Here is a 24,964-nt window from a genome sequence, read left to right as displayed (position 1 = left end):
CAGGCACTATTTGTCTTTCTGGTCTTTCCTTGTTTCACTTAACATAATGATCTCCAGTTCCATCCAGGCTGCTCCAAATGTTAGGATTTCATTCTTTCTTATGGGCAAAGAGCATTCCATGTGTATATACACCAAATTTTCTTTTCTTTTCCTTTTTTTTTTTTTTTTTTTTGAGACAGGGTTTTACTCTTGTTGCCCAGGCTGTAGTGCAATGGTGCGATCTCAGCTCACTGCAACCTCCACTTCCTGGGTTCAAGGGATTCTCCTGCTTCAGCCTTCTGAGTAGCATGGTGCCCACCACTATGCCTGGCTAATTTTTTGTATTTTTAGTAGAGATGGGGTTTCACCATGTTGGCCAGGCTAGTCTTGAACTCCTGACCTCAGGTGATCCACCTGCCTTGGCCTTTCAAAATGCTGGGAATACAGGCATGAACCGCCACGCCCAGCTACACCAAATTTTCTTTATCCATTTGTCTGTTCATGAACACTTAGGTTGATTCTATATCTCGGCTATTGTGCAGGTGTCCCTTTGATATACTGATTTCTTTTCCTTTGGATAAATACCCAGTAGTGGGATTGCTGGATCATATGGTAGTTCCCTTTTTAGTTTGAGAAACCTCCATACTGTTTTCCGTAATGGCTACACAAATTTACATTCCTGCCAACAATGCATAAGAGTTCCATTTCTCTCTATCCTCACCAGCATCTGTTATGTTTTGTCTTTTTGATAATAGCCATTCTAACTGGGGTAAGATGATATCTCACAGATTTGCATTTATCTGATGATCAGTGACATTGAACATTTTTTCATACACCTCTTGGCCATTTGTCTTTTGAGAAATGTCTATTCAGATTCTTTGCCAACTTTTTAAAGGAATTATTTGCTTTTTGTTGTTGTTGTTGTTGTTTGTATTCCTTGTCAGATGGGTGGTTTGCAAATACTTTGTCCCATTTAACAAGTTGTCTCTTCATTCTGTTGTTTCCTTTGCTGTGCAGAACGTTTTTAGTTTAATATAGTCACATGTCTTTTTTTTTTTTTTTTTTTTTTTTTTTTTTGAGATGGAGTCTCACTCTGTCAGCCATGTTGGAGTGTAGTGGCATGATCTCGGCTCACTGCAACCTCTGCCTCCCGGGTTCAAATGGGTTCAAGTGATTCTCCTGCCTGTGCCTCCCGAGTAGCTGAGTAGCTGGGACTACAGGTGCCAACCACCATGCCTGGCTAATTTTTGTATTTTTGTATTTTTAGTAGAGATAGGGTTTCACCATATTGGCCAGGCTGGTCTCAAACTCCTGTCCTCAAGTGATCCCGCCTGTCTTGGCCTCCCAAAGTACTGGGATTCCAGGCACAAGCCACCATGCCTGGCCACATTTGTCTATTTTTGTTGTTGTTGCCTGTATTTTTGAAGTCTTAGCTATAAAATGTTTGCCTACACCAATGTCCTGGAGCACTTCCCCTATGTTTTCTCCTAGTGTTTTAAATTTCAGGTCTTATGTTTAAGTCTATTATCATAATTATAATTATAATTATAATTATTATTATTCGAGACGTAGTCTCGTAGTCTCGCTCTGTCGCCCAGGCTGGAGTGCAGTGGCACAATCTCGGATCACTGCAACCTCCACCTCCCAGGTTCAAGCAATTCTCCCTGCCTCAGCCTCCCGAGCAGCTGGGACTATGGTGTGTGCCACCACACCCAGCTATTTTTTTGTATTTTTAGTAGAGACAAGGTTTCACCATATTAGCCAGGATGGTCTCCATCTCCTGACCTCGTGATCCGCCCATCTCGGCCTCCCAAAGTGCTGGTATTACAGGCATGAGCCACTGCGCCTGGCCAAGTCTATTCATTTTAAGGTGATTTTTGTATATGGTGAGAGATAGGAGTCTGGTTTATTATTCTTCTGCATTCAGATATCCAGTTTTCCCAGCACTGCCCTTTCCCCAGTGTATGTTCTTGGCACCTTTGTTGAAAGTCTGTTTCATGTAAATACATGAATATATTTCTGGGTTCTCTATTCTGTTATGTTGGTCTATGTCTGTTGTTATTTTTTAAAGCAATACCTTGCTGTTTTGGTTATTGTAACTTTACAGGATATTTTGAAATCAGGTAGTGTGGTGCCTCCAGCTTTGTTCTTTTCGCTCACAGTTGCTTTGGCTATTTGGGCTTTTTTGTGGTTTCATGCAAATTTTAGGATTGTTTTTTCTATTTCTCTGAAGAATGTCATTGGTATTTTGATAGAGATTGCATTGAATCCATAGATTGCTTTGGGTAGTATGGTCATTTTAAAAACAATATTAATTCTTTCAATCCATGAGCATGGGATGTTTTTTGTGTCTTCTTCAATTTCTTTCATTAGTGTTTTGTAGTTTTCCTTGTATAGGTCTTTTACCTCCTTGGTTAAATTTATTCCTAGATATTTTATTTTCTACATAGCAACTGTAAATGGGATCGCTTTATTGGTTTCTTCTTCCCTTAGTTCATTATTGGTATATAGAATTACTACTGATTTTTGTATGCTGATTTTTTACCCTACAACTTTACTGAATTCATTCATCAGTTCTAAGAGTTTTTTGGTGGAGTCTTTAGGAATTTCTAAATATAAGATCATGTCTTCTGCAAAGAGGGACAGTTTGACTTCTTCTTTTCCAATTTGGATGTCTTTTATTTCTTTCTCTTGCCTGACTGCTCTGGCTAGCACTTCTATTAATAGTACTATGTTGAATAAGAGTGATGAAGTAGGCATCCTTATCTTGTTCCAGTTCTTAAAGGAAAGACTTTTAGCTTTTCCCCACTAAGTATGATGTTAGCTGTGGGTGTATCATATACAGCCTTCATTATGTTGAGCCGCGTTCCTTCTATTCATAATTCGTTGATAGTTTTTAATAATGAAGGGGTGTTAAATTTTATCAAGTGCTTTTTCTGCAACTACTGAGATGATCATATGTTTTTTTCCTTCATCCTGCTAATATGATGTATAACATTTATTGACTTGCATATGTTGAAGCATCCTTGCATCCCTGGGATAAATCCCACTTAATCACGATGAATTACTTTTTTGATGTGTTGTTGTGTTAGGTTTGTTTGCTAGTATTTTGTTGAAGATTTTTGCATCTGTGTTCATCAGGGACGTTGGCATGTAGTTTTCTTTTTTTTTTTATTGTTTCCTTGTCTGTTTGTGGTATCAGGGTAGTGCTGGCCTTATAGAATAAGTTAAGAAGAACTTCCTCTTCTTCAATTTTTTGGAATAGTTTGAGAAAAATTGGTGTTCTTCTTTATAGGTTTGGTAGATTTCGGCAGTAAAGACATCTGGTCATGGGCTTTTCTTTGTTGGAAGACTTTTTAAAAATTATTATTATACTTTAAGTTCTAGGTTACATGTGCACAATGTGCAGGTTTGTTACATATGTACACATGTGCCATGTTGGTGGGCTGCACCCATTAACTCGTCATTTACATTAGGTATATCTCCTAATGCTATCCTTCCCCGTTTCCCCCACCCGACAACAGGCACCAGTGTGTGATGTTCCCCTTCCTGTGTCCAAGTGTTCTCATTGTTCAGTTCTCACCTGTGAGCGAGAACATGTGGTGTTTGGTTTTCTGTCCTTGCGATAGTTTGCTCAGAACGATGGTTTCCAGCTTCATCCATGTCCCTACAAAGGACATGAACTCATCCTTTTTTATGGCTGCATAGTATTCCATGGTGTATATGTGCCACATTTTCTTAATCCTGTCTATCATTGATGGACATTTGGGTTGGTTCCAAGTCTTTGCTATTGTGAATAGTGCCACAAAAAAAAAAAAAAAAAAAAAAAAAACAAAAAAACATACGTGTGCATGTGTCTTTATAGCAGCATGATTTATAATCCTTTGGGTATATACCCAGTAATGGAATGGTTGGGTCAAATGGTATTTCTAGTTCTAGATCCCTGAGGAATTGCCACACTGTCTTCCACAATGGTTGAACTAGTTTACAGTCCCACCAACAGTGTAAAAGTGTTCCTATTTCTCCGCATCCTCTCCAGCACCTGTTGCTTCCTGACTTTTTAATGATCACCATTCTAACTGGTGTGAGATGGTATCTCATTGTGGTTTTGATTTGTATTTCTCTGATGGCCAGTGATGATGAGCATTTTTTCATGTGTCTGTTGGCTGCATAAATGTGGAAGACTTTTTATCAGTATTTCAAACTCATTACTCACCATTGGTCTGTTCAGATTTTCTATTTCTTCCTTGTTCAATCATCTTGGCAGGGTGTATGTGTCCAGGAATTCCATTTCTTCCAAGTTTTCCAATTGTTTAGTGTAGAGTTGTTCATAAAAATCTGTAATGATCCTTTGTATTTCTGTGGTATCAGTTGTAATGTCTCCTTTTTAGTTTCTGCTTTTATTTATATGGGTCTTTTTTTTCTTGGATAGTCTATTTATTGGTTTATTGATTTTGTTTATCTTTTCCAAAAATCAACCTTGCACTTCATTGATCCTTTGTATTTCTTTTAGTCTTTCCTTCCTTTAATTCTGCTATGATATTTATTATTTATTTCCTTCTACTAATTTTGGGTTTGATTTGTTCTTTTCTAATTCCTTGAGATACATCATTTGGCTGTTTATTTGAAATCTTCCTATTTTTTTGATGTGTTTACTGTTATAAACATCCCTATTAGCACTGCTTTTGCTGTATATCACATAGGTTTTGGTATGTTGTGTTCCCCTTTTCATTTGTTTCAAGAATTTTTTTTTGTTTCCTGCTTAATTTCTTCATTGACCCAATGATCATCCAGGGGTATATTGTTTAATTCCCATGTATGTGTACCATTTCCAAAGTTTCTCTTGTTATTGATTTCTAGTTTTATTCCATTGTGGTCTGAGAAGATACTTGATATGATTTCAATTTCTTAAAATTTGTTGAAATTTGTTTTGTGGCCTAACATATGATCTATCCTGGATAATCTTTCATGTGCTGATTAGAAGAATATACATTCTGCAGCTATTAGATGAAAAGTTATGCAAATGTCTATTAGGTCTATATGGTCTAAAGTGTAGTTAAATCCAATGTTTCTGTGATGATTTTCTGTCTAGATGATCTGTACAATGCTGAGAGTGGAGTGCTGAAGTCCCCAGCTATTATTGTATTAGAGTCTATCTTTTCCTTTAGATCTTTGCTTTCTATCTCTGGGTGCTCTGGTATTGGGTGCAAATATATTTAGAAGTATTTTATCTTCTTGCAGAATTGATCCCTTTATCATTATATAATGACCTGGTCTCTTTTTACAGTCTTTGACTTAAAGTCTGTTTTATTTGATATAATTATAGCTACTCCTGACAGCTTTGGCTTGTGTTTGTGTGGAATATCTTTTTCCATTCCTTTACTTTCAGACTACATGTGTCTTTACAGGTGAAGTGAGTTTCTTGTAGGCAGCATATAGTTGGGTAATTTTTTTTTATCCATTCAGCCATTCTATATCTTTTAAGTGGGGGAATTTAATCTGGTTACATTCAAGATTATTATGGATATGTAAGGACTTATTCTAGTCATTTGGTTAATTGTTTTCTGGTTGTACTGTATATATTTTATGCCTGTCTTCCTCTCTTACTGTTTATCATTGCAATTTGGTAAACATCCTGTAATAGTAATATTTAACTCCTTTCTCTTTCTCATTTGCTGATCTGCTCGATCAGTGGGTTTTATACTTTCATGTGCTTTCACGATGATAGAGATTATCCTTTCACTTCCAGATGCAGAACTCCCTTAAACATTTCTTGTAGGGCCAGTCTAGTAGTGATGACTTACCTCGGTTTTTGCTTGTCTGGGAAAGACTTTATTTCTCTTTCAGTTTTGAAGTATAGCATTACTGGGTACTATAATCTTGACTGACAGTTTTAAATTTCCAGCACTTTGAATATATTATCCCATTCTCTCCTGGCCTGTGAGATTTTCACTGAGCAATCCACTGTTAGTCTGATTCCTTTATATGTGAATTCATGCTTATCCCTTGCTGTTTTTAAAATTCTCTGTGTGTCTTTGACTCTTGACAGTTTGACTATAATGTGCCTTGGAGAAGGCAGACCTTTTTGGGTTGAATCTACTTGGAGATTTTTGAGCTTCCATTATTATACAAAGCACGATTACACCTGGATCTCTATATCTCCTGTACCTGGATGTCTGTATCTTTTGCAAGACTTGAGAAGTTTTCAGCTATTATTTCATTAAATAGGTTTCATATGCCTTTGCCCATCTCGTCTCCTGAAATTCCCGGAACTGGAATATTTGGTCACCTACTGCTGTCCCATATGTCACAAAGACTTTCTTCAATCTTTTCTTTTCTTTTCTTTTTTTGGTCTGATTGGGTTATTTCAAAAAATACCTCTCTTCAAGTTCAGAAATTCTTTCTTCTGCTTAATCTAGTCTATTGTTGAAGCTTTCAATTATATTTTTATTCCATTCACTGAATTCCTCAGTTTTAAGATTTCTGTTTGTTTCTCTTTTATGATATCTATCTCTCTGTTGAATTTCTCATTCAGGTCATGAATTGTTTTCCTGATTTCTTTGCATTTTTGTCTGTGTTCTCTTGTGTCTCACTGAGTTTAATGTCATTATTTTGAATTCTTTTTCAGACATATAATAAATTTTATTTTCTTTGGAATCTGTTGCTGGAGAATTATTGTGTTTCTTTGAACGTGTAGCATTTCCCTGTTTTTTCCATGTTTCTTTTGCCCCTATGTGCATCTGGTGGAACAGTTACTTCTTCCAGTTTTATGGATTGGCTTTCATAGGGAAAGACTTTTCTATAGATGCGTCCATAGTGTTGGGTGGGTAGGGTGCTTTGGATTTGATTATGGATTGGCACAGTAGCATAGTTTCTGTTTAATTTCTTCAGATGTAATCAGTGTCAGTGGTATCTCTGAGTTTCTCAGTGACTTAGACTGTCATTGTTAGTGGAGGCCATGCTGAGGCTTTGCTGAGGATGGAGATGCCAGGCAGGCCAGTCCCTGAGCACCACTGGTGGCAACAGTGGTTAGGATGGGCCTGTGCTCAGGCCCTTGGATGGCATATGTGGGCACCAGCAGTAGCAGGAGGGATGGGCCTATCCTCAGGTGTCCTCCAATATTGCACACAGGCACTACCTACATTAGGCAGAGCAGGCCAATCCCCAGGCCTCCAGATGGCATGCTTGAGTGCAGGCAACAGTGGGTGGTGGGCTGGGCAGGCTTGTCCTCAGGCCCCTGGATGATGCATGTGGGGGCCAGTGTCAGCAAGTGGGGCAGGCCTCTCCTCAGGCCCTCTCAATGGCAGGCGCTGGTGGCAGCAGTCATGGTAGACCATTCCTCAGGCCCCTAGACGATGCACATGGGTGCTGGCAGTGGGTGGGGCATGTCTGGTCCCTGGACAGTGCGTGCAGGTGATGGTGGCTGCAGTGGATGGGGCAGATTGGTTCCCAGGCCCCATGTGGGCATAGGCAGTGGCAGGCAGGGTGCTGCACCTTTCGCAGCAGCCATCTTATGAGAATTAGGTGATGTGCTGAGACAGTGAAACAGAAAGACAGAAGGATCCGGAAAATCTGACACCGTGGAGCCATCATAGTCATCCTAGATTGCCTGCTTTGGGGATCATTTCACATGAGAGAAAGATTAACTCCTAATTCACTTTAAGCCAATTTGATTTTAAGCCTTTACTTTAGGCAACGCAAGCAAATCCTGATTCAGAAGTCACTTCAGACATACCAGAACTCAAAACACATTCTGGAAAAAAAAAAAAAATCACTGAAGGAGGTTCTTCAGCAAGTGAAGACAACAGCTCTGGTGGTTGGTCACCAGAGGGGGTGCTGAGGCAGTACCTTTGCCAGAGTGTTGCGGGATGCGGTGATTCCCTCCAACATCAGTTTCACTGCCTGGGACAGAGGCTTCTGGGCACCCAGCAGCATACTGGTCTCCATCCCAAAAGCTGCCTGGGGGAGAGAGAAGGGCAAGGTCATCCCTGGGGCACAGAAGGGCAGCAGATCCAGGGCAAAGCCTGGCATCATTCTGCTAGACACCTGGACTCTGGGTTAAGGGTTTATATGCATCATATCATCAGCTGCTTACGAGAACCCATGATAATTTGATCCCCATGGAATGCTGTGAGGATGAAGTAGCTCATAGTAGCTATTCAATACACTTAGCTTTCTTCCTTGACAAGATGCATTTCCCCTGAAATGCTACCTTCCTTAAGTGTTCATTCTATACTAGCTTCACAGTGAAGTGAATGAATAGCAAAAATGATAAAGGAATAGCAATGTGATAAAGAGGAATCCAGTCACTGTCCCCACACTGCAGTTCCCTGACCTGCCCCACCCCCACATAAAGTGGGGTTTGGGGTTACTGGGGCCACTGCTGAGTCTAGTGGGGTGAAGAGCCAAGTCATACCCTATAGGGAGTGCAGAGTGAAGGCAGCCTTTGGGCTAAGAGTCAGGCAGACCTGAGATCAAATCTTGCTTCTGCCATTGACCAGCTCCAGGCCAGGCCCTGCACCTGTCCCTTTCTCAAGAATGAGTTAGTAGTCCCAAACTCACACTAGGTTGCTTTGAATATTCAAGGAGACAGAATGTATGCAGAATATATGAAGCACACAGGAGTTGCCGGTATGTTAGAGGACAGGAGGGAGGGGAAGAGAGAAGGAAAGGGAAGAGGGAGAGAAGAGACCCTTCTACCCCATGTGGCCCTCCTGGCCCCCATGCCCGACTGTCACCCATCACCTTGGCCAGGATGTCCATGGCGGTGTAGGTCAGCATGTCCTGCATGGACACTGGGGTCTGCCCATCTGCCTTGGCTTCTAGAATCTCCACCAGCTGCTCAGCCTTCTCGTTGAATGTTTCCATTAAGCTAACCAAGGAGCTGGAGAAACAGCACAGGCATCAACGGCCACTGGCCAGCCCAATATAGTGGACTGCCACATGCCCTCCCTCTCCGCAGAGAGGATACTGTGCAGAGTGAAGGTGGGTGGTCCCTCCCGTCTTTCTGGCCTCCCCTTGAGACCCAGATTGCAGGTTGGAGTTGTAGTAACTGAACTAAACCCTGGGGTTTCACCATTCTCCTCCACTCAGGATGAATGCTGTTCTGTGCTCTTGTCCTAACAGTTCCACAGGTCCTCTGTTGGTCACTGTGGCCCCTCAGCCCTGATCTCAAAGGGGCATGACAGTGTAGAAACTCTGGGCCTCCTAGAGTCCATGAGAGGGCAGCCCCGGTTCCCCTCCTGCCCCTCTACTCCCATTGCCTGCTCTCCTTACCTGCCCTGCCCTGGGCACCAGCTGCAGCATTTTGTTTTCCCACTTCACTGCCTGTCCTTGAGCAATCATGGTGTCCATCTCTATGTGGAAATGAGTCCTCAGATACCATTTGCACCCCAGAGCTCCCAACCCACATGGCTCCCTCCCAGGCACAGAGCTTAGAAAGACATACAGAAGAATGCACTCCAAACTCACAAAAATGGCAACCCCAAGGGAGTTGGAAGGACAGGACTGCCACTTTGTACATTACATGTCTCTGAAATTTTGCTAAGAGAAAATGCTGCTTTTATCATTCAAAGAAATGTTCTATTTATTACTTTATTTGTTTGTTTGTTTGTTTTTCCTAGATGCAGTCTTGCCCTGTCATGCAGGTTGGAGTGCAGTGGTGCAATCTTGGCTCACTGCAACCTCTGCCTCCAGGGTTCAAGCAATTCTCCTGTCTCAGGATCCTGAGTAGCTGGGATTACAGGTACGTGCCAGCATGGCTGGCTAATTTTTGTATCTTTAGTAGAGACGGGGTTTCACCATGTTGGCCAGGCTAGTCTCAAACTCCTGACCTCATGATCTGCCCACCTTGGCCTCCCAAAGTGCTGGGATTACAGGCGCGAGCCACCGTGCCTGGCCCTAGAAATGTTAATATTTTAATATTATCTGAGTAAAGAGTACATGGGTATTCTTTGTCCTATTCTTATTCTTGAAACGTATCTGAAAATTTGAAATTATTTCCAAATAGAAAGTTTTTAAAAAGAGAAAATGGGGCCAGGGCCTGGGGCTCATGCCTAAAATCCCAACACTTTGGAAGGCGAAAGCAGGAGGATTGTTTGTGGCCAGGAGTTCCAGACCAGCCTGGACAACACAGCAAGACTCCGTCTCTACAAAAAAATTAAAAACTTTTAAAAAGCAGGGCATGGTGGCACACTCCTGTAGCCCCAGCTGCTTGAAAGGCTGAGGCAGGAGGATCACTTGAGCCCAGGAGGTCTAGGTTAGAGTAAGCTATGGTCACACCACTGCACTCCAGTCTGGGTGAAAGAGCGAGACCCTGTCTCTAAAAAAGAGAGAGATAGAGATAGAGATGGACAGAGAGAGAGAGAGAGAGAGAGAGAGAGAGAGAGAGAGAGAGAGAGAAAATGGGAGAAGAAAAACTAAAGTAGTAACCAGCTCTTCATTGCCCATCTAGCCCATGCACACACCTGGCAGCAGGCGGGCCTGGGGTTCTCCACTCTCATCTGGTCTCTTTGCAACATAAAACACTTTGAAGCATGCTGTTGCCCTTAGGAGGGGGATGAAAATCTTCATCTGAGCTTAAGAGGTGGAGTCCACTTCTTGCTGACCTCCACCTGTAACGTTGCCTTCCTGTTCCAAGGGCCTTTTAGCTCCTCCAAATACAATGCTCCTGCCCACCTTGGGGCTGGTGCACACACATCCCCTCTCCTGGAGCACTCACCCTCCATCCCCCACAACCATCACTACCTGAATGCCTCCCTTTTCCAGATGGACACTCAAAGGCCACTTCCTCAGGCAATAACTCTTGAGCCCCAGGTAGGTGCCATATATGCTCCCACAACACCCTTGACTTTTTCTCATAACCCTTACATGGTTGGTAAGTATATATTTACTTGCAAGATTATTTGTTGTCTTTTTTAAAAAATCACATTTAAGTTGGTTATCCAGATAGTATGTGGCCAGTTATTGCAGAAACACTGAATCTCTTACAGCTATTGTAGAAACAAAACTGGGCTACAGTGTTAGGTGAACAATAAAATCCTGACTCCCTTGGTGGACTCAGACCAAGGTCTTCCCGTAAAACCAAAATCTAGAAAAGTAGAAACTAGCAATTTACTCTCACAATTTTATTAAAAGTATGAAAGGATATTCTGTGTGGGTAATGTTTGGAGAAGAAACTCATCAGTGGTTCCTATTTTTTCTTCATTAGTGAATTAGGATTCATCAAGGCTCAAGAATACTTTCATAAACATTTATAGGCATCTTCTAAAGTTTCTTTCATAAAGCCTTGTAAATTTGGCATTTATAATAAAACGGTCATCTCTAAGACGACACCTTATTGTGAGATTAAAAAATAAAAATATCTGGTGATGGTTGTGTAATAATGTGAATGAATTTAATACCACTGAACTGCACACCTAAAAATGGTTAAGATGGTAAACTTTATGCTATGTGTATAAAAAGTTAAAAAAATAAAAATGTCTGTGAAAGCACTTCATAAACTATAAAGCACTGTTCACGAAGTTCTATGTGCTGAGATGCTTCATCAGGACAATGATATGGTTATGTCATGATCATGTGGGCCATCATCTGGTTAGAATTGATGTCTCCCATAACCTCAAAGCTTCCTGAAGTTTGCTTGGCTGGCCTTTGTAACCCTGGCTCTCAGCACAATAAGTATTTTTTAAATAAATGTCTCTTTCCAGTCTATTCCTTCCCATTTTCACTTCTGACAACTTTCCAGTAAGACTGAGACTATTCCAATTCATTGATTCACTTACGCATTCATTCACTCTATGGGCATTCCTGGAGGGCTTGTGGGGTGCCTGGTGCTGGGCGCAGGAGTCAGGGACAGGGTGCGTCTTCTGCCTTCAGGGATCCGTGGTCTAGTGAGGGAGGTGGACATGAATGGAAGCACTGCATTGGGTGTGACAGGTGCCTTGATGGAGGCATGAACTGAGCCTCAGTAGGTGACATCTTAGCTGGGTATCAAAGGAGGAACAGGAATTCCCCAGAGGTTCACATTGAGGCAATGGGAACAGCAGAGATGCCAGAAAGAGCATAGTGGTATCCAGAAAGGCTGGGGAGAGGGGATGCAAAGGTTGGAGGGGTTTAGGGGCAGACTGAGGGTGAATGGGGTCTGATCTTCATCTCTCAGCTGATAGGAAGCCATTGATGGCTTCAGAACAGGGGAGTGGCATGGTCATATCTGTTTTAGCAAGATCTCTCCAGGGTGGTGAGTGGATATATTGGAGGTGGGAAACAGGAGTAGCCAACAATGAGGCTGTAGCAAGAGTTCCAGCAAGAATGTTTATGCAGTCCTCCACAGATTACATAGTCAAGAGAAGCTTCACAGTGGAGAAACCTGGAAGGCACCACCTCAACCACTGAGCAAACTTAACATGGCCAGTAATGGGACAAATCAGTAGCATGTGCCTCCTGATACAATGCCCCAAGGAGGACACAGCATCACCCTGTAGCATTACCACTAAAGAGGGATAGCCTGAGTCTAACAGTGCAGAGAGACAGCTGACAAATTCAAACTGAAGGACCATCTACAAAACTGTCCTGTCATCTTCAAAAATGTTAAGGTAAAGAAAGCCAAAGAAAGGCTGAGAACTGTTCTAGAATAAAGGGGGCTAAAGTGACAGGGGAGTTAGATGAAACACATGAACATGGATTAGATTTTAGACAAAGAAAATAAAACAGCTACAACTGCACAAATGACAAATTTTGAATATGAACTGTGAATTAGATAACAGTATTAGATTAATATCATTAATTTTCTCATTTTGATAAACTATAGTTTGTAGTCATTGTTCTTAGGAAATATACATGGAAGTATTTAAAGGTGGAGAGTGCAATGTCTGTAACTTACTCTTAAATGGTTTTATAAAATATGTAGTATATAAAAAATATAAATATATATACACACACAATGATAAATACATTTACATATACACTCATAAAGAGAAGAAATGATAAAGCAAATGGTGATTTAAATAATAAACAATAAGTGAATCTGGGTAAAAGATATACAAGAGTCCCTTACACTATTCTGGTGATTTTTCTATAAATTCAAAATTATATCAAAGTAAAAGATTACCTTCTTTACAATGTTAAAATAGAATTACCAATATGACTCAGAAATTCCACTAGGTAACTATCCAAGAAAAATGAAAACATACGTCCACACAAACACTTGTACAAAAATGCTCATAGCAGCATTTTTCATAACAGCCAAAAAGTCGAAACAACCCAAAAGTCCATTAACTGATGAATGGATAAACAATATGTGGTATATCCATACAATGAAATATTATTTGGCAATAAAAAGGAACGAGGCATGAATATAGATGACACCATGGATGAGCCTTAGAAACATGATGCTAATGAAAGAAGCCAGGCATATAGGACCTTGTATTGCATGATTCTATTTATATGAAATGTCTACAACGCAAAAATCCATAGACACAGGAAGTAATTAGTGGTTGCCAGCAGCAGACAGAGGAATTGGGAAGAAATGGGGAGTGACTGCTTTTTTTTTTTTTTTTTTTTTTTTTGAGATGGAGTTTCACTCTGTCACCCAGGCTAGAGTGCAGTGGCACGATCTCATCTCACTGCAACCTCCACCTCCTGGGTTCAAGTGATTCTCCTACCTTAGCCTCCCAAGTAGCTGGGATTACAGGCATGTGCCACCACACCCAGCTAATTTTTGTATCTTTAGTAAAGATGTGGTTTCTCCATGTTGGCTAGGCTGGTCATGAACTCCTGACCTCAGGTGATCCGCCCACCTTGGCTTCCCAAAGTGCTGGGATTACAGGCGTGAGCCACCACGCCCAGCTGAATGACTGCTTTTGAGGGTGATGAAAATGTTCTAAAATATACTGTGTTGATGGTTATACAATTCTATGAATAAACTAACACCATTGAATCGTACACTTTAAAAGGGTGAGCTGTATGGTATGTGAACTATACCTCCATAAAAGTTATTTAAAAAGTAAAATACAGTCATGTGTTACTTAACGACAAGGATACATTCTGAGAAATGTGTCGTTAGGGAATGTCTTCATTGTGTGAACAGCACAGAGTATACTTACACAATGCTAGACAGTATAGCCTACCACACACCTAGGCCATATGGTCTAGACTATTGCTCCTAGGCTGTACACCTGTGCAACAAGTTACTGAAACACAATGGTATTTGTATATCTGAACATAGAAAAGGTAGAGTAAAAACACAGTCTAAAAGATTTTTTTAAATGGTCCACCTATATAAGGCACTTACCATGAATGGAGCTTGCAGGACTGGAAGTTGCTCTGGGTGAGTCAGTGAGTGAGTGGTGAGTGTGAAGGCCTAGGACATTACTGCACGCTACTGTAGACTTATAAAAACTAGACACAGGCTACACTGAGTTTAAAAATTTTTTTCTCTCTTCAATAATAAATTAGCCTTAGCTTACTAGAACTTTTTACTTTATAAACTTCTCAATTTTTTACTATTTTTGACTCCTGTAATAATACTTAGCTTAAAACACAAACACTGTTCAATTGTACAAAAATATTATCTTCTTTGTATCCTTATTTATATGCTTTATCATTATTATTTTTTCTTTTTTAAACTTTTTTTTGTGAAAAACTAAGACACAAACACACACATTATATCACTGCGTTCCACCTCCGCATCTTGCCTCACTGGAAAGTCTTCAGGGGCAAAAACAGGCATGGAGCTGTCATCGCCTACGATAACAACGCCTTCTTGTGGATGCCTCCTGAAGCACCTGCCTGAGGCTGTTGTACAGTAAACTCTTTAAAAAAATATATAAGTAGAAGGAGCTCACTCTAAAAGAATGGTTAAAAGTATAGTAAATACATAAATCAGTAACATAGTCAATTATTATCAGTATCTATATTATGTACTCTCCATAATTGCATCTGCTAGACTTTGGTATGACTGGCAGTGCAGTAGGTTTGTTTACACCAGCACCACCACAAACATGCAAGTAACGCATTGCACTTCGACATTACCATGGCTACAACATCACTAGGCAATAGCAATTTTCAGCTCCATTATAATCTTATGGGACCACTGTCACATATGCATTCTGTCGTTGACCGAAACATCATTATACAAAGCACAACTATATCACCAAAACACAAAAACTAAAATGAATACAAGAAGAAGCCCTGACAAGGAGTGATGAAGTCTGATGTGGGGAGCTCTTGGAGGACAGGAACCCCCATGCTTCTGGTCATCATGGGCACTCAGCCCTTGATGTTCCCAAACTGCATGGGAGCCTCATTCATCCCCACTGGGTCAGCCTGTCTCTCTCTCTCCCTTTTGACTGTTAACACTCTGTCTTTCCCCTTTTCCTTCTCTCCCTTCAGCTGAGTGAGGCCCCCTTGGGTGGACACTTCCCTCCCCAAGGCCCACCTACGCTTCAACAGTCCCCACTGCCTCTAGACAGGCAGGAGCCACGGAGCCTCCGGCCACACTCACCTCCGGCTGAAGGCCAGGTCTATGACTCTCCGCTGCTTGTGCCAACGCTCATAGTTGCATTCGGACACCAAGCCTTGGCCGAAGAGTCTGCAGGAGACACACACTTGATACAGGAAAGAGGGTGGGGAGTGGGGGGTGGGGAGTGACTGCGTGATGGGCTTGGGGTCACATTTTGGGATGAGGAAATGGTTTTGGAGCCAGGTGGTGGCAATGGTTGCGCCACATTGTGAATGTACTGAATTCCACTAGACTGTACCCTCTAAGGCGGGGAAAATGGTGAATGTTATGTCAGTTTTACTGGAATTTTAAAAATAACTTAAAAAGGAACAGGATGATTGTGAGGCCAACCTCAGTGGCCTCTACATTCCCTGCCATCTGGAGGTTGGGGGAGAAGGAGGAAAGTGCTCGTGACAAGAGTGGGGCCACTGTTTACGGGGCACTCATCACATGCCTGGCAGCCAGGGCCTCAGGCTCAATTCTACACCCCACATTCTGGACCACACTGGCCCTCGTTCACAGCAGGGCTCTCCTGACCTCCCACCCAGGCCTTCCACCACGCCTCCTTACCTCTCACCAAACACAGTCTGGAGCGCACGGTACATCTTGGAGTCCTTGTTGTACTTGGTTGACATCAGGAACTTCTAAATATCCCCAAAAAACCAACATAGTCTCATGCACCCGTGAGTAGCTGCAAAATGCTCTTCTGAGACATGTCCAGAATAATCACCATTGACTGAGTCCCAGCCGCAGTGTGCCCACTTCCCATGCATGATCCCACACAATCCTCTCTATCTTCAGGTAACATCAGCCGTGTGGGGATGGGGAAAATGCAGCACAGAGGGGCGAAGTAATTTTCCTATGGACGTACAGTCAGGGAGTGTGGGGAGGGCTTGCTCACTCCAATGTCACACTTGGAACCCCGTACCGTGTCACCTTCCAGAGCAGCAAAACAGGAAAAGGCAAATGCTGCTCTGAAACCAGAGTGAGAAGGGAGAAGCCCTTCTGGGAGAGGAAGGGCTTCTGGGACACAGGAAGACACTCGGCACAAATTTAATATTGCTAGCATGCACTCCACCCGGGCAGTCAATGAAGACTCCCTGGAGGAAAACTCAACTTACCTCACCAAGAGCTGGATGGTAACAATAGTAACATTAGCCAACAGCTCTTGAGGCAGGATTGCCCAGTGGTTAACAGCATGGGCTGTGTAGTCAGCTAGCTTCAATTTGGATCTGGGCTCAGCATCCCTGCTGCATCACGTGCTAACTCTGGGACCCTGGATGAGTTACTCACCTCTGCCCCTCAGTTTCCTCATCTTAGATGGATATAAGAAGAGTTCCTGCCTGGCAAGTTTGTTGTGAAGAGTGTCAGTTCTACATGAGAAGTGCTAAGAATGGTGCCCGGCACACAGTAGGTGCTCAATAAATGCCAGGTGCACAGCTGCACCCTGCAATTCACTCAATGCCCAGTCAACCCAAATTGCTGAGATTACAGGCGTGAGCCACCACGCCTGGCTGCAGGTATTGTTTTTATGCTCATCTTACACACACATGGAGAAACTGAGGTTTAAAACTGACCCAAGGTTACACACATAGTAAATGGTAGACACAGGATTTGAATCCAGGCAATTTGCTGTGGAGAGAGGGAAGAAATGGCTATGATCCAGACCAAGGGAGCACAGGTCCCCTGGAACATTCAGGCAGAGGTGCATGAGTGGGAAGGGGCTGCAGGGGTGGCAGGGCCCAGAGCCCAGAGGCCTGCTCTCTGAGCTACTGCTTTATCCTGTGGGTGCTGGGAAGCAGTAAGAGGATGACTCAACTATCAGTTAACCCGCGTGCTGCTAGCTTCTCTGAGATTAGCTCCTGGGAGTCTAACATCGATGTTTCAGCTGAAAGGAAGCCCCACAAGTGGCTGACTTTGTGTCATGAACCACATTCCAGGGACCTCAAATGTACCCCAAACACTGTCATTTGTAACCCAAGTTCTGTCCCACCAAGAGGAAGACTGTGACAGTAAATGCCCACTTTACAGGCCCCTCTCAAATACCCTAGAGTTACCTGAAGTCTAAGTGAGCCATTCTTAGATTGAACTGAAGATCCCTACCATTAAGGCAGAGTAGCCTCAGTCAGGGTCTGACCAGGTGACCCCTCACAACCAGGCACTCCCATGGCCTGCTGTTCCAGAGGCTGGGGATCCTGTGATGGCCTGGTGACATAAATTGTGGGATGTGAGGGATGCACAGGGAACCCCCAGTGCCTTGCTGCTTCCTCTGGTCACACATACGCTAATGGCACACTTCCACCCAGGAAGGAGAAACTGCTAAGGACTTGCCCTTGTGCCATAAACAACCAGAAAACCTGGGAAATGTATGAAATGTCTGCTTTCAGACACTGGACAACAGGCAGTGCAGGATTGTGAACCTCAAGAGAAGGAGGGGAAAAATGGGAGACCTATGACCTACGATTACCCAGCTTTCTACCCAGAGGCAATTCCAGGACAGCAGCACAAAGAGAAAAGACCTAAATGCAGTCCAGCAGACGTGCCAAGTTGAATAGACAGAGATCAGAGGCTAGGCAGACCAAAGGAGGCCAGAATTAGTAGGACAAAGTACCAGGGAGAAGCTATGCATAGAAAGAGCTCCTACACAGCAATCTGCATGGGGTCCCTTGGGTCTTCGGATATATACCAATCTATGCAAATGTAGGGTGGAACTTCAGAAGACTGGCCAAAACAACTGCTGGGGAAAGAAGAATTACTGGGTGACTACAGACTGAAGAATTCTCAGAGCTTACACGGGGCCAATAATTATTCAAGTTTCCACTACCCAGAATAGACAAACCTCAGACACAAGACCTTCAGTAGAGGCCCCAGAAAGGTCACTCCTTAGCAGTGGGGCTAAACTAGCTCTCAAGTAAAAGTCTACTCTAGACCCACCCTTATAAAAGCCTTAAAGCAAGCCTGGAAAGGATCAAACTGATCTGCAAGTAACTTTATCATCTCTCAGAATGAAGTCAAACAATCTTTAAAGGAATATAACAAAATCTAGTGCTCAAAAGTATAAAATTCACAATGTCCAGTATCCAATAAAAAATCATTAGACATGTCACAAAGCAGGATATTATGACCTATACCTAGGCCCAGATAATGGAATGATAGAACTAGTAGATAAGAACTATAAAACATCTATTACTAATATGATCATGGAACCCACATATCTAAGAAAGTGAAAGGATCCCAAATAGAATTAACACAAAGAAAAGTACAGCAAATAAAGTACACCAAGGCAGATCATAATCAATTACTGATATCAGTGATAAAGAGAAAAATCTTAACAGTAGACAGAGATGAAGTGGTATAATATTATTTGAAGATATATTTATATAAGTTAAAGATGAAATTATAAACCCTATGAAAACCACTAAGGAAGAGAGAAAAGGAACCAATAAGATAACAGTGGTTAGCTGGGCATGGTGGTAGTCCCAGCTACTCGGGAGGCTGAGGTGGGAGGATTGCTTGAGACCAGGAGTTTGAGGCTGTGATGAGCTATGAAACCTGGGGAACAGAGTGAGATCCTGTCTCAATCAATCAATCAATAAGACAATAGTAGAGATGAAACAGAATACTAAAACATACTTAATCCAAAAGAAGGCAGGAAAGGAGGAATAGGGAACAAACAACAGGTGGGACAAACAGTAACACGGTAGATTTAAACACAGTCATATCAATAATTACAGTAAATGTAAACGACCTAAGCACTCTAATTAAAGGCAGAGATTGTCAGACTGTATAAAACAGCAAGAATCAACTGTGTGCTATCTATAAGAAACCCACTTTAAATATAAAAATGCAGATAGGTTAAAAGTAATATAATAGAAAAAGATATACCATGCAACACTAAGCATAAGAAAGCTGGAATGGAGGCTGGGCACAGTGGCTCATGCCTGCAATCCCAGCACGTTGAAAGGCTGAGGTGGGCAGATCACTTGAGGTCAGGAATTCAAGACCAGACTGGCCAACATGGTGAAACTCCATCTCTACTAAAAATACAAAAATTAGCTGGGTATGGTGGTGGGCACCTGTAGTCCTAGCTAGTTGGGAGGCTGAGGCAGGAGAATTGCTTGAACCTGGGAGGCGGACGTTGCAGTGAGCCAAGATCACGCCATTGCACTCCAGCCTGGGCAACAGGAGCAAAACTCCTTCTCAAAAGAATAATAATAATAATAAAGCTGGAATGGCTTAAAGTATACAAAATATACTTGGAGTAAAGAATGTTATTAAGAATAAAGACGAACATTTCTAAGGATAAAAGAGTCAATTCATCATAAAGACAAATCCATCCTAAACGTGTACACACCTGATAACATAACTTCAAAATACAGGAAGCAAAATTAATAGAACTGAAAGTAGAAATAAATAAATCTATGATTATGAAGGGTTCAACATTCCTTGCCCTGCCACTAGAACAAGTAGACAGAAAATTAGAAAGGATTTAAAAGATTTGAATAACACTATTGACCAAATTGACCTAATCGACATTTCTAAAACTGTTTATTCAACAATAACACAATACACACTCTTTTTAAGGGTTCGTTAACATTCACTTTGATGAACCATATGCTGGGCCATAAAACAAATTTCAATTAATTTAAAAGGACTGAAATCATGATAATGAGTATTCTCTCTGACTTTACAGAATTAAATTAGAAATCAATAACAGAAAGATATCTAGAATATTTCCTAATATTTAAAAATTAAATAACATATATCCAAATAATCCATAGTTCAAAGAATAAATCACAAGGGAAATTAGAAAATATTTTGAACCAAATGAAAATAAAACATCAAAATTTGTGGTAAATTTGTGCTAAAGCAGTGCTTAGAAGGAAATGTATGGCTCTGAATGCTTACATTAGAATAGAAAAAATGTTTAAACAGAACAGAAATCAACTGTTTAAACTCCATCCTAAAAATCAGAACAAGAACAAATTAAACCCAAAGTGAATACAGAAAGGAAATAAGAAAAAGGAGAAATTGGCTGGGGGTGGTGGCTCACGCCTGTAATCCCAACACTTTAGGAGGCTGAGGCAGGTGAATCACTTGAGTCCAGGAGTTCGAGACCAGCCTGGCCAACATGGTGAAACCCCATCTCTACTAAAAAAATTAAAATTAGCTGGGTGCAGTGGTGGGCACCTGTAATCCCAGCTAGTCGGGAGGCTGAGGTAGGTGAATCACTTGAACCTGGGAGGCAGAGGTTGTAGTAAGCTGACATCATGCCACTGCACTCCAGCCTGGGTGACAGCAAGACTCCAACTCAAAAAAAAAAAAAAAAAAAAAAAAAAAAGAGGAGGAGAAATCATTGAAATAGAAGACAGACAAACAATGAAGAAAACCAATAAAACCAAAAGCTACTTCTTTGGAAAAATGAATAAAATTGATAAACCTTTTGGTGAACTGATCAAAAAAAAAAGAAAACCCAAATCACTACCTCAGGTATGAGAGAGGGAACGTATCACAGATCCTACAGACAAAAAAAAAAAGAAGAAAATCTTATGAAGAACTTTGTGCCAATAATTTAAGCAATTATGTGAAGTGAACAAATCTCCTGAAATACATGAATTATCAAACTCAAGAAAACACAAAATCTGAATGCCATATGTCAACTAGAGAAGGAAATCCTGAAACATGCTACAAGATTAATTAACTTTGAAAACATTATGCTAAATGAAATAAGTCAGATGCAAAAGGACAAATGCCATATGATTACACCTATATGAAGCACATAGAGTAGTCCAATTCACAGAGACAGAAGGCAGAATAGTGGTTTCCAGGGTCTGGGGGGCGGGAAATGGGGAGTTATTGTTTAATGGATACAGAGTTTCAGTTAGGGAAGATGAAAAAGTTCTGGAGATGGCCAGGCACGATGGCTCATGCTTGTAATCCCAGCACTTTGGGAGGCTGAGGTGGGTGGGTCACCTGAGGTCGGGAGTTCAAGACCAGCCTGACCAATATGGAGAAACCCTGTGTCTACTAAAAATACAAAATTAGCCAGGGTGGTGGCTCATGCCTGTATTCCCAGCTACTTGGGAGGCTGAGGCAGAAGAATCACTTGAACCCAGGAGGTGGAGGTAGAGGTGAGCCGAGATCGCACCATTGCACTCCAGCCTGGGCAACAAGAGTGAAACTCCGTCTCAAAAAAAAAAAGAAAAAGAAAAAGAAAAAGTTCTAGAGATGGATGGCAGTGATGGATGTACAACAATGTGAATGTCTTTAATGCTGCTGAACTCTACACCTAAAAATGGTAAATTTTGTTATGTACATTTTATCACAATTTAAACTTTAAAATATACAATGTAAAAAAATTAAATTTGTAACTTAAAAAAAATTAAAATTTCCCTCAAAGAAAACTCCAGGCCCACATGACTTCACTGGTGAATTCTATCAAATACTAAAAGAAGAAATAACATCACTCCCATACAAACTTTTACAAAAAATAGAGGAGGAAGTTATTACTTCCCAACTTATCCTATGAGGTCAGTATTAACCTGATATCAAAACTAGTCAAAGACATTACAAGAATCAAATAAACATAGAAACAAAAACTCTTCACAAAATATTAGTAAATTGAATCTAACAGTAATTAAAAGATAATTTATCATGACCAGGAATGCAAGGTTGGTTTAACATTTGAATATCAATCAGTATAATTCACTATATCAATATATACCTTTAAACTTCTTTTCTCATTAAGCATCACAAAAGTCTTCATGCATGCTTTTTGGTAGCAAGTCTTAAACTGTGTCTATGTTTAAAATTAAATTTTTTATGAAAAATCATGTTTAACATTCTACTAGAGATTCCTGGTTATTCATTCAACCTGTCTCCTGGTCTTGAACCTAAGTTGTATTTTATCCCTCTCAGAGTCACTACAGCCACCCTCCGTTGCAGAGAATTGCCCCACATGTCTGCTGCGCACCCACAGTAAGAAAAAAATGCATCATTGTTTATTGAGCAATCACTGTGTGCCAGGCAGGGGCTAGATGGCTCATTTATATTATTTTAGTTCTATTCTTACAACCACCCTGTAACAGAGGCACCACCCCTATTTCACAGATGAGGAAATGGAGGCCCAGAATGATGAAGCAACATGTCCAAGGTCCCACAGCCAGTTGGTGGCAGAGTCCAGAGTTGAGCCCACTTCTGCTAACTCCATAGCAGAAGCCCATTCTTAGAACCTTCATGGCAGACATGATAGATAATATCACCTGCCTTGGTTTCCTCATTTCATTTCTTTTTTTTTTTTTTATCTATTTTTTGGAGATGGAGTCTCACTCTGCCACCCAGGCAGGAGTGCTGTGGGAACGCCTCTCGGGTTCAAGTGATTCTCCTGCCTCAGCCTCCCAAGTAGCTAGGAATGTTAAGCTGTCTTTTTTTTTTTTTTTTTTTTTTTGAGTATTATATCAATTTTTTTTTGAGATATAGTTTCATTCTTGTTGCCCAGGCTGGAGTGCAGTGGTGCAGTCTTGGCTCACTGCAACATCCACCTCCCGGGTTCAAGCAAGTCTCCTGCCTCAGCCTCCCAAGTAGATGGGATTACAGGCATGCATCACGACGCCCAGCTAATTTTTGTATTTTTAGTAGAGATGGGGTTTCATCACGTTGGCCAGGCTGGTCTCGAACTCCTGACCTCAGGTGATCCACCTGCCTCGGCCTCCCAAAGTGATGGGATTACAGGCGTGAGCCACTGTGCTTGGCCCTTTTTTTTTGAGATGGAGTTTCACTTTTGTCATCCAGGCTGGAGTGCCATGGTGCGATCTCTGCTCACTGCAACCTCCACCTCCTGGGTTCAACTGATTCTCCTGCCTCAGCCTCCCGAGTAGCTGGGATTACAGGCACCTGCCACCATGCCCAGCTAATTTTTGTATTTTTAGTAGAGACAGGGTTTCACCATGTTGGCCAAAGGACTAATAAGAGTCCCTACTCCTATGAGGATTAAATGAGTCACTAATTGTGAAGTGCATAAAAAAGTACATAGTAAGCACTATTTAAGGATGTTTTGACATTTTATTTGTTAAATAAATTGATCAATTTTTAACTCATCACAGCCCTGGAGTTAGGGTTATAATTCCCACCTCACAGATGAAGGAACTGAGGCAAAGAGAGGCAAACTATACATGTGTGCACCAGTTGGGCAAAACTTCCAACCCAAATGGGGACAGCAAGGTCCCCATCTACTCCCCACATCAAACAGCAATGCTTGCAAGAGTCCCCAAGCGGTGGGTGCTTAGAGGGAAAGATGCCATTCCCTTCTGGATCTTTGGGAAACCAGCCAAAATGTGCCTGGCTCTGGAACATTCCTCCAAAGTCTCTGGGACCTGGCTTCACTCCCCCAACCCAAGGAAAGGCAGGGAACTCCCTCATGGAAACCACTCTGCCTCCTACCTTAACCGACTCGGGACTCGTGATGATGACTGAGGTTTTGTGGAAGACGTTGACCCGCACAACAGGTCCATACTTCTTAGCCCTGGAAACCAAAGTGACCCGAAGGAAACTGTCAACCAACTGAGGTATGACTATCACCAACCCCGCCCAGCAGAGAAACAGATGTGTCCCGTCCCAGAAGGTGCTCAGTGAGGGCGACCAAAAGAGTGCTGTGCTGGGGCCCAGGAGCCCTGGGGGCAAGGCTCTGCCCTGTTGCTCACTTGCCAAGTCACATCCCCCACCAGGCCTCAGTTTCCACAGCCATGGAATAGGGTTGGAAACACCCCTTCTTTGATTGTCCCAAAAGGTTGTCCTGGGAATCGAATTATTTGCATCTTTGAAAGTGCTTTGAACAATGTAAAAAAGTGTCACACCAAACAATGACTCTTACCTAGTCACACCCCCCAACCAGTTTACAGATGAGGAAACTGAGGCTCAGAGAGCTTCTGACGGCTGGTCTAAGGTCCTGCAGTGGGTGAATGGCAGAGCACGGCTTCCAAGCCAGTCTCACCCGCCTCCACTCAGGGGAAGAACTGCTGAGGCTGGGAGTAACCTGGTCTAGGGGAAGGTGAGGCTGGGAGTCTGTGTGCTGGATTGGGTTGGGGGAGCTGCCCCAAGGGAACCTGGAGTAAGGGCAACAAGTGACAAATGAGAACCCACCAATCCAAAAACACATCTTGGAGCACACGGCCACCAACCTCATCCTTTTTCCAAAAGCAGGGGAGGTGTCCTAGAAGGAAACTAGAAGAAATGGGAAACATTAGGCTTACCAGCATTCGACAGGAAAGAACGGTCCCTTCCCCACAAGATCTTATTACTAGGCCCACTCCACAGACAGGAGGACCGAGGCATGGGGAGGTTACAGCACTGACTCAGGGACACCAGGCCGTAAGAATGAAGACAGGATGCAAACCCAGGTCTGACCAGCTCCAAACACCCCCTTGGAGAAGAAACAGGGTTTTTTTCCTGTCTCCCTGGCACAGAAGTTGGGGGCTGGCAGATAGAAAGGAC

General features: G+C 42.1%; 1 protein-coding gene across 1 annotated transcript in view; it reads right to left on the bottom strand.

The window, feature by feature from the left end:
- CYP46A1 (cytochrome P450 family 46 subfamily A member 1) overlaps positions 1-24,964 on the bottom strand; it is a 43,427-nt gene that overhangs the window by 11,978 nt on the left and 6,485 nt on the right. The window contains exons 2-7 of the mRNA XM_007987804.3: positions 24,614-24,694; positions 23,915-23,996; positions 16,046-16,119; positions 15,479-15,565; positions 8,725-8,863; positions 7,828-7,938 (exon numbers count right to left, since the gene is read on the bottom strand). Of these exons, the coding sequence (XP_007985995.1) occupies positions 7,828-7,938; positions 8,725-8,863; positions 15,479-15,565; positions 16,046-16,119; positions 23,915-23,996; positions 24,614-24,694 (574 nt within the window). The remainder of the gene's footprint in view (positions 1-7,827; positions 7,939-8,724; positions 8,864-15,478; positions 15,566-16,045; positions 16,120-23,914; positions 23,997-24,613; positions 24,695-24,964) is intronic.

This window comes from Chlorocebus sabaeus, chromosome 24 (genome assembly GCF_047675955.1).
Source record: "Chlorocebus sabaeus isolate Y175 chromosome 24, mChlSab1.0.hap1, whole genome shotgun sequence".
Lineage (NCBI taxonomy): Eukaryota > Metazoa > Chordata > Mammalia > Primates > Cercopithecidae > Chlorocebus > Chlorocebus sabaeus.
Note: the sequence above shows the minus strand (reverse complement) of the source record. Positions and strands in the feature narration are given on the sequence as shown.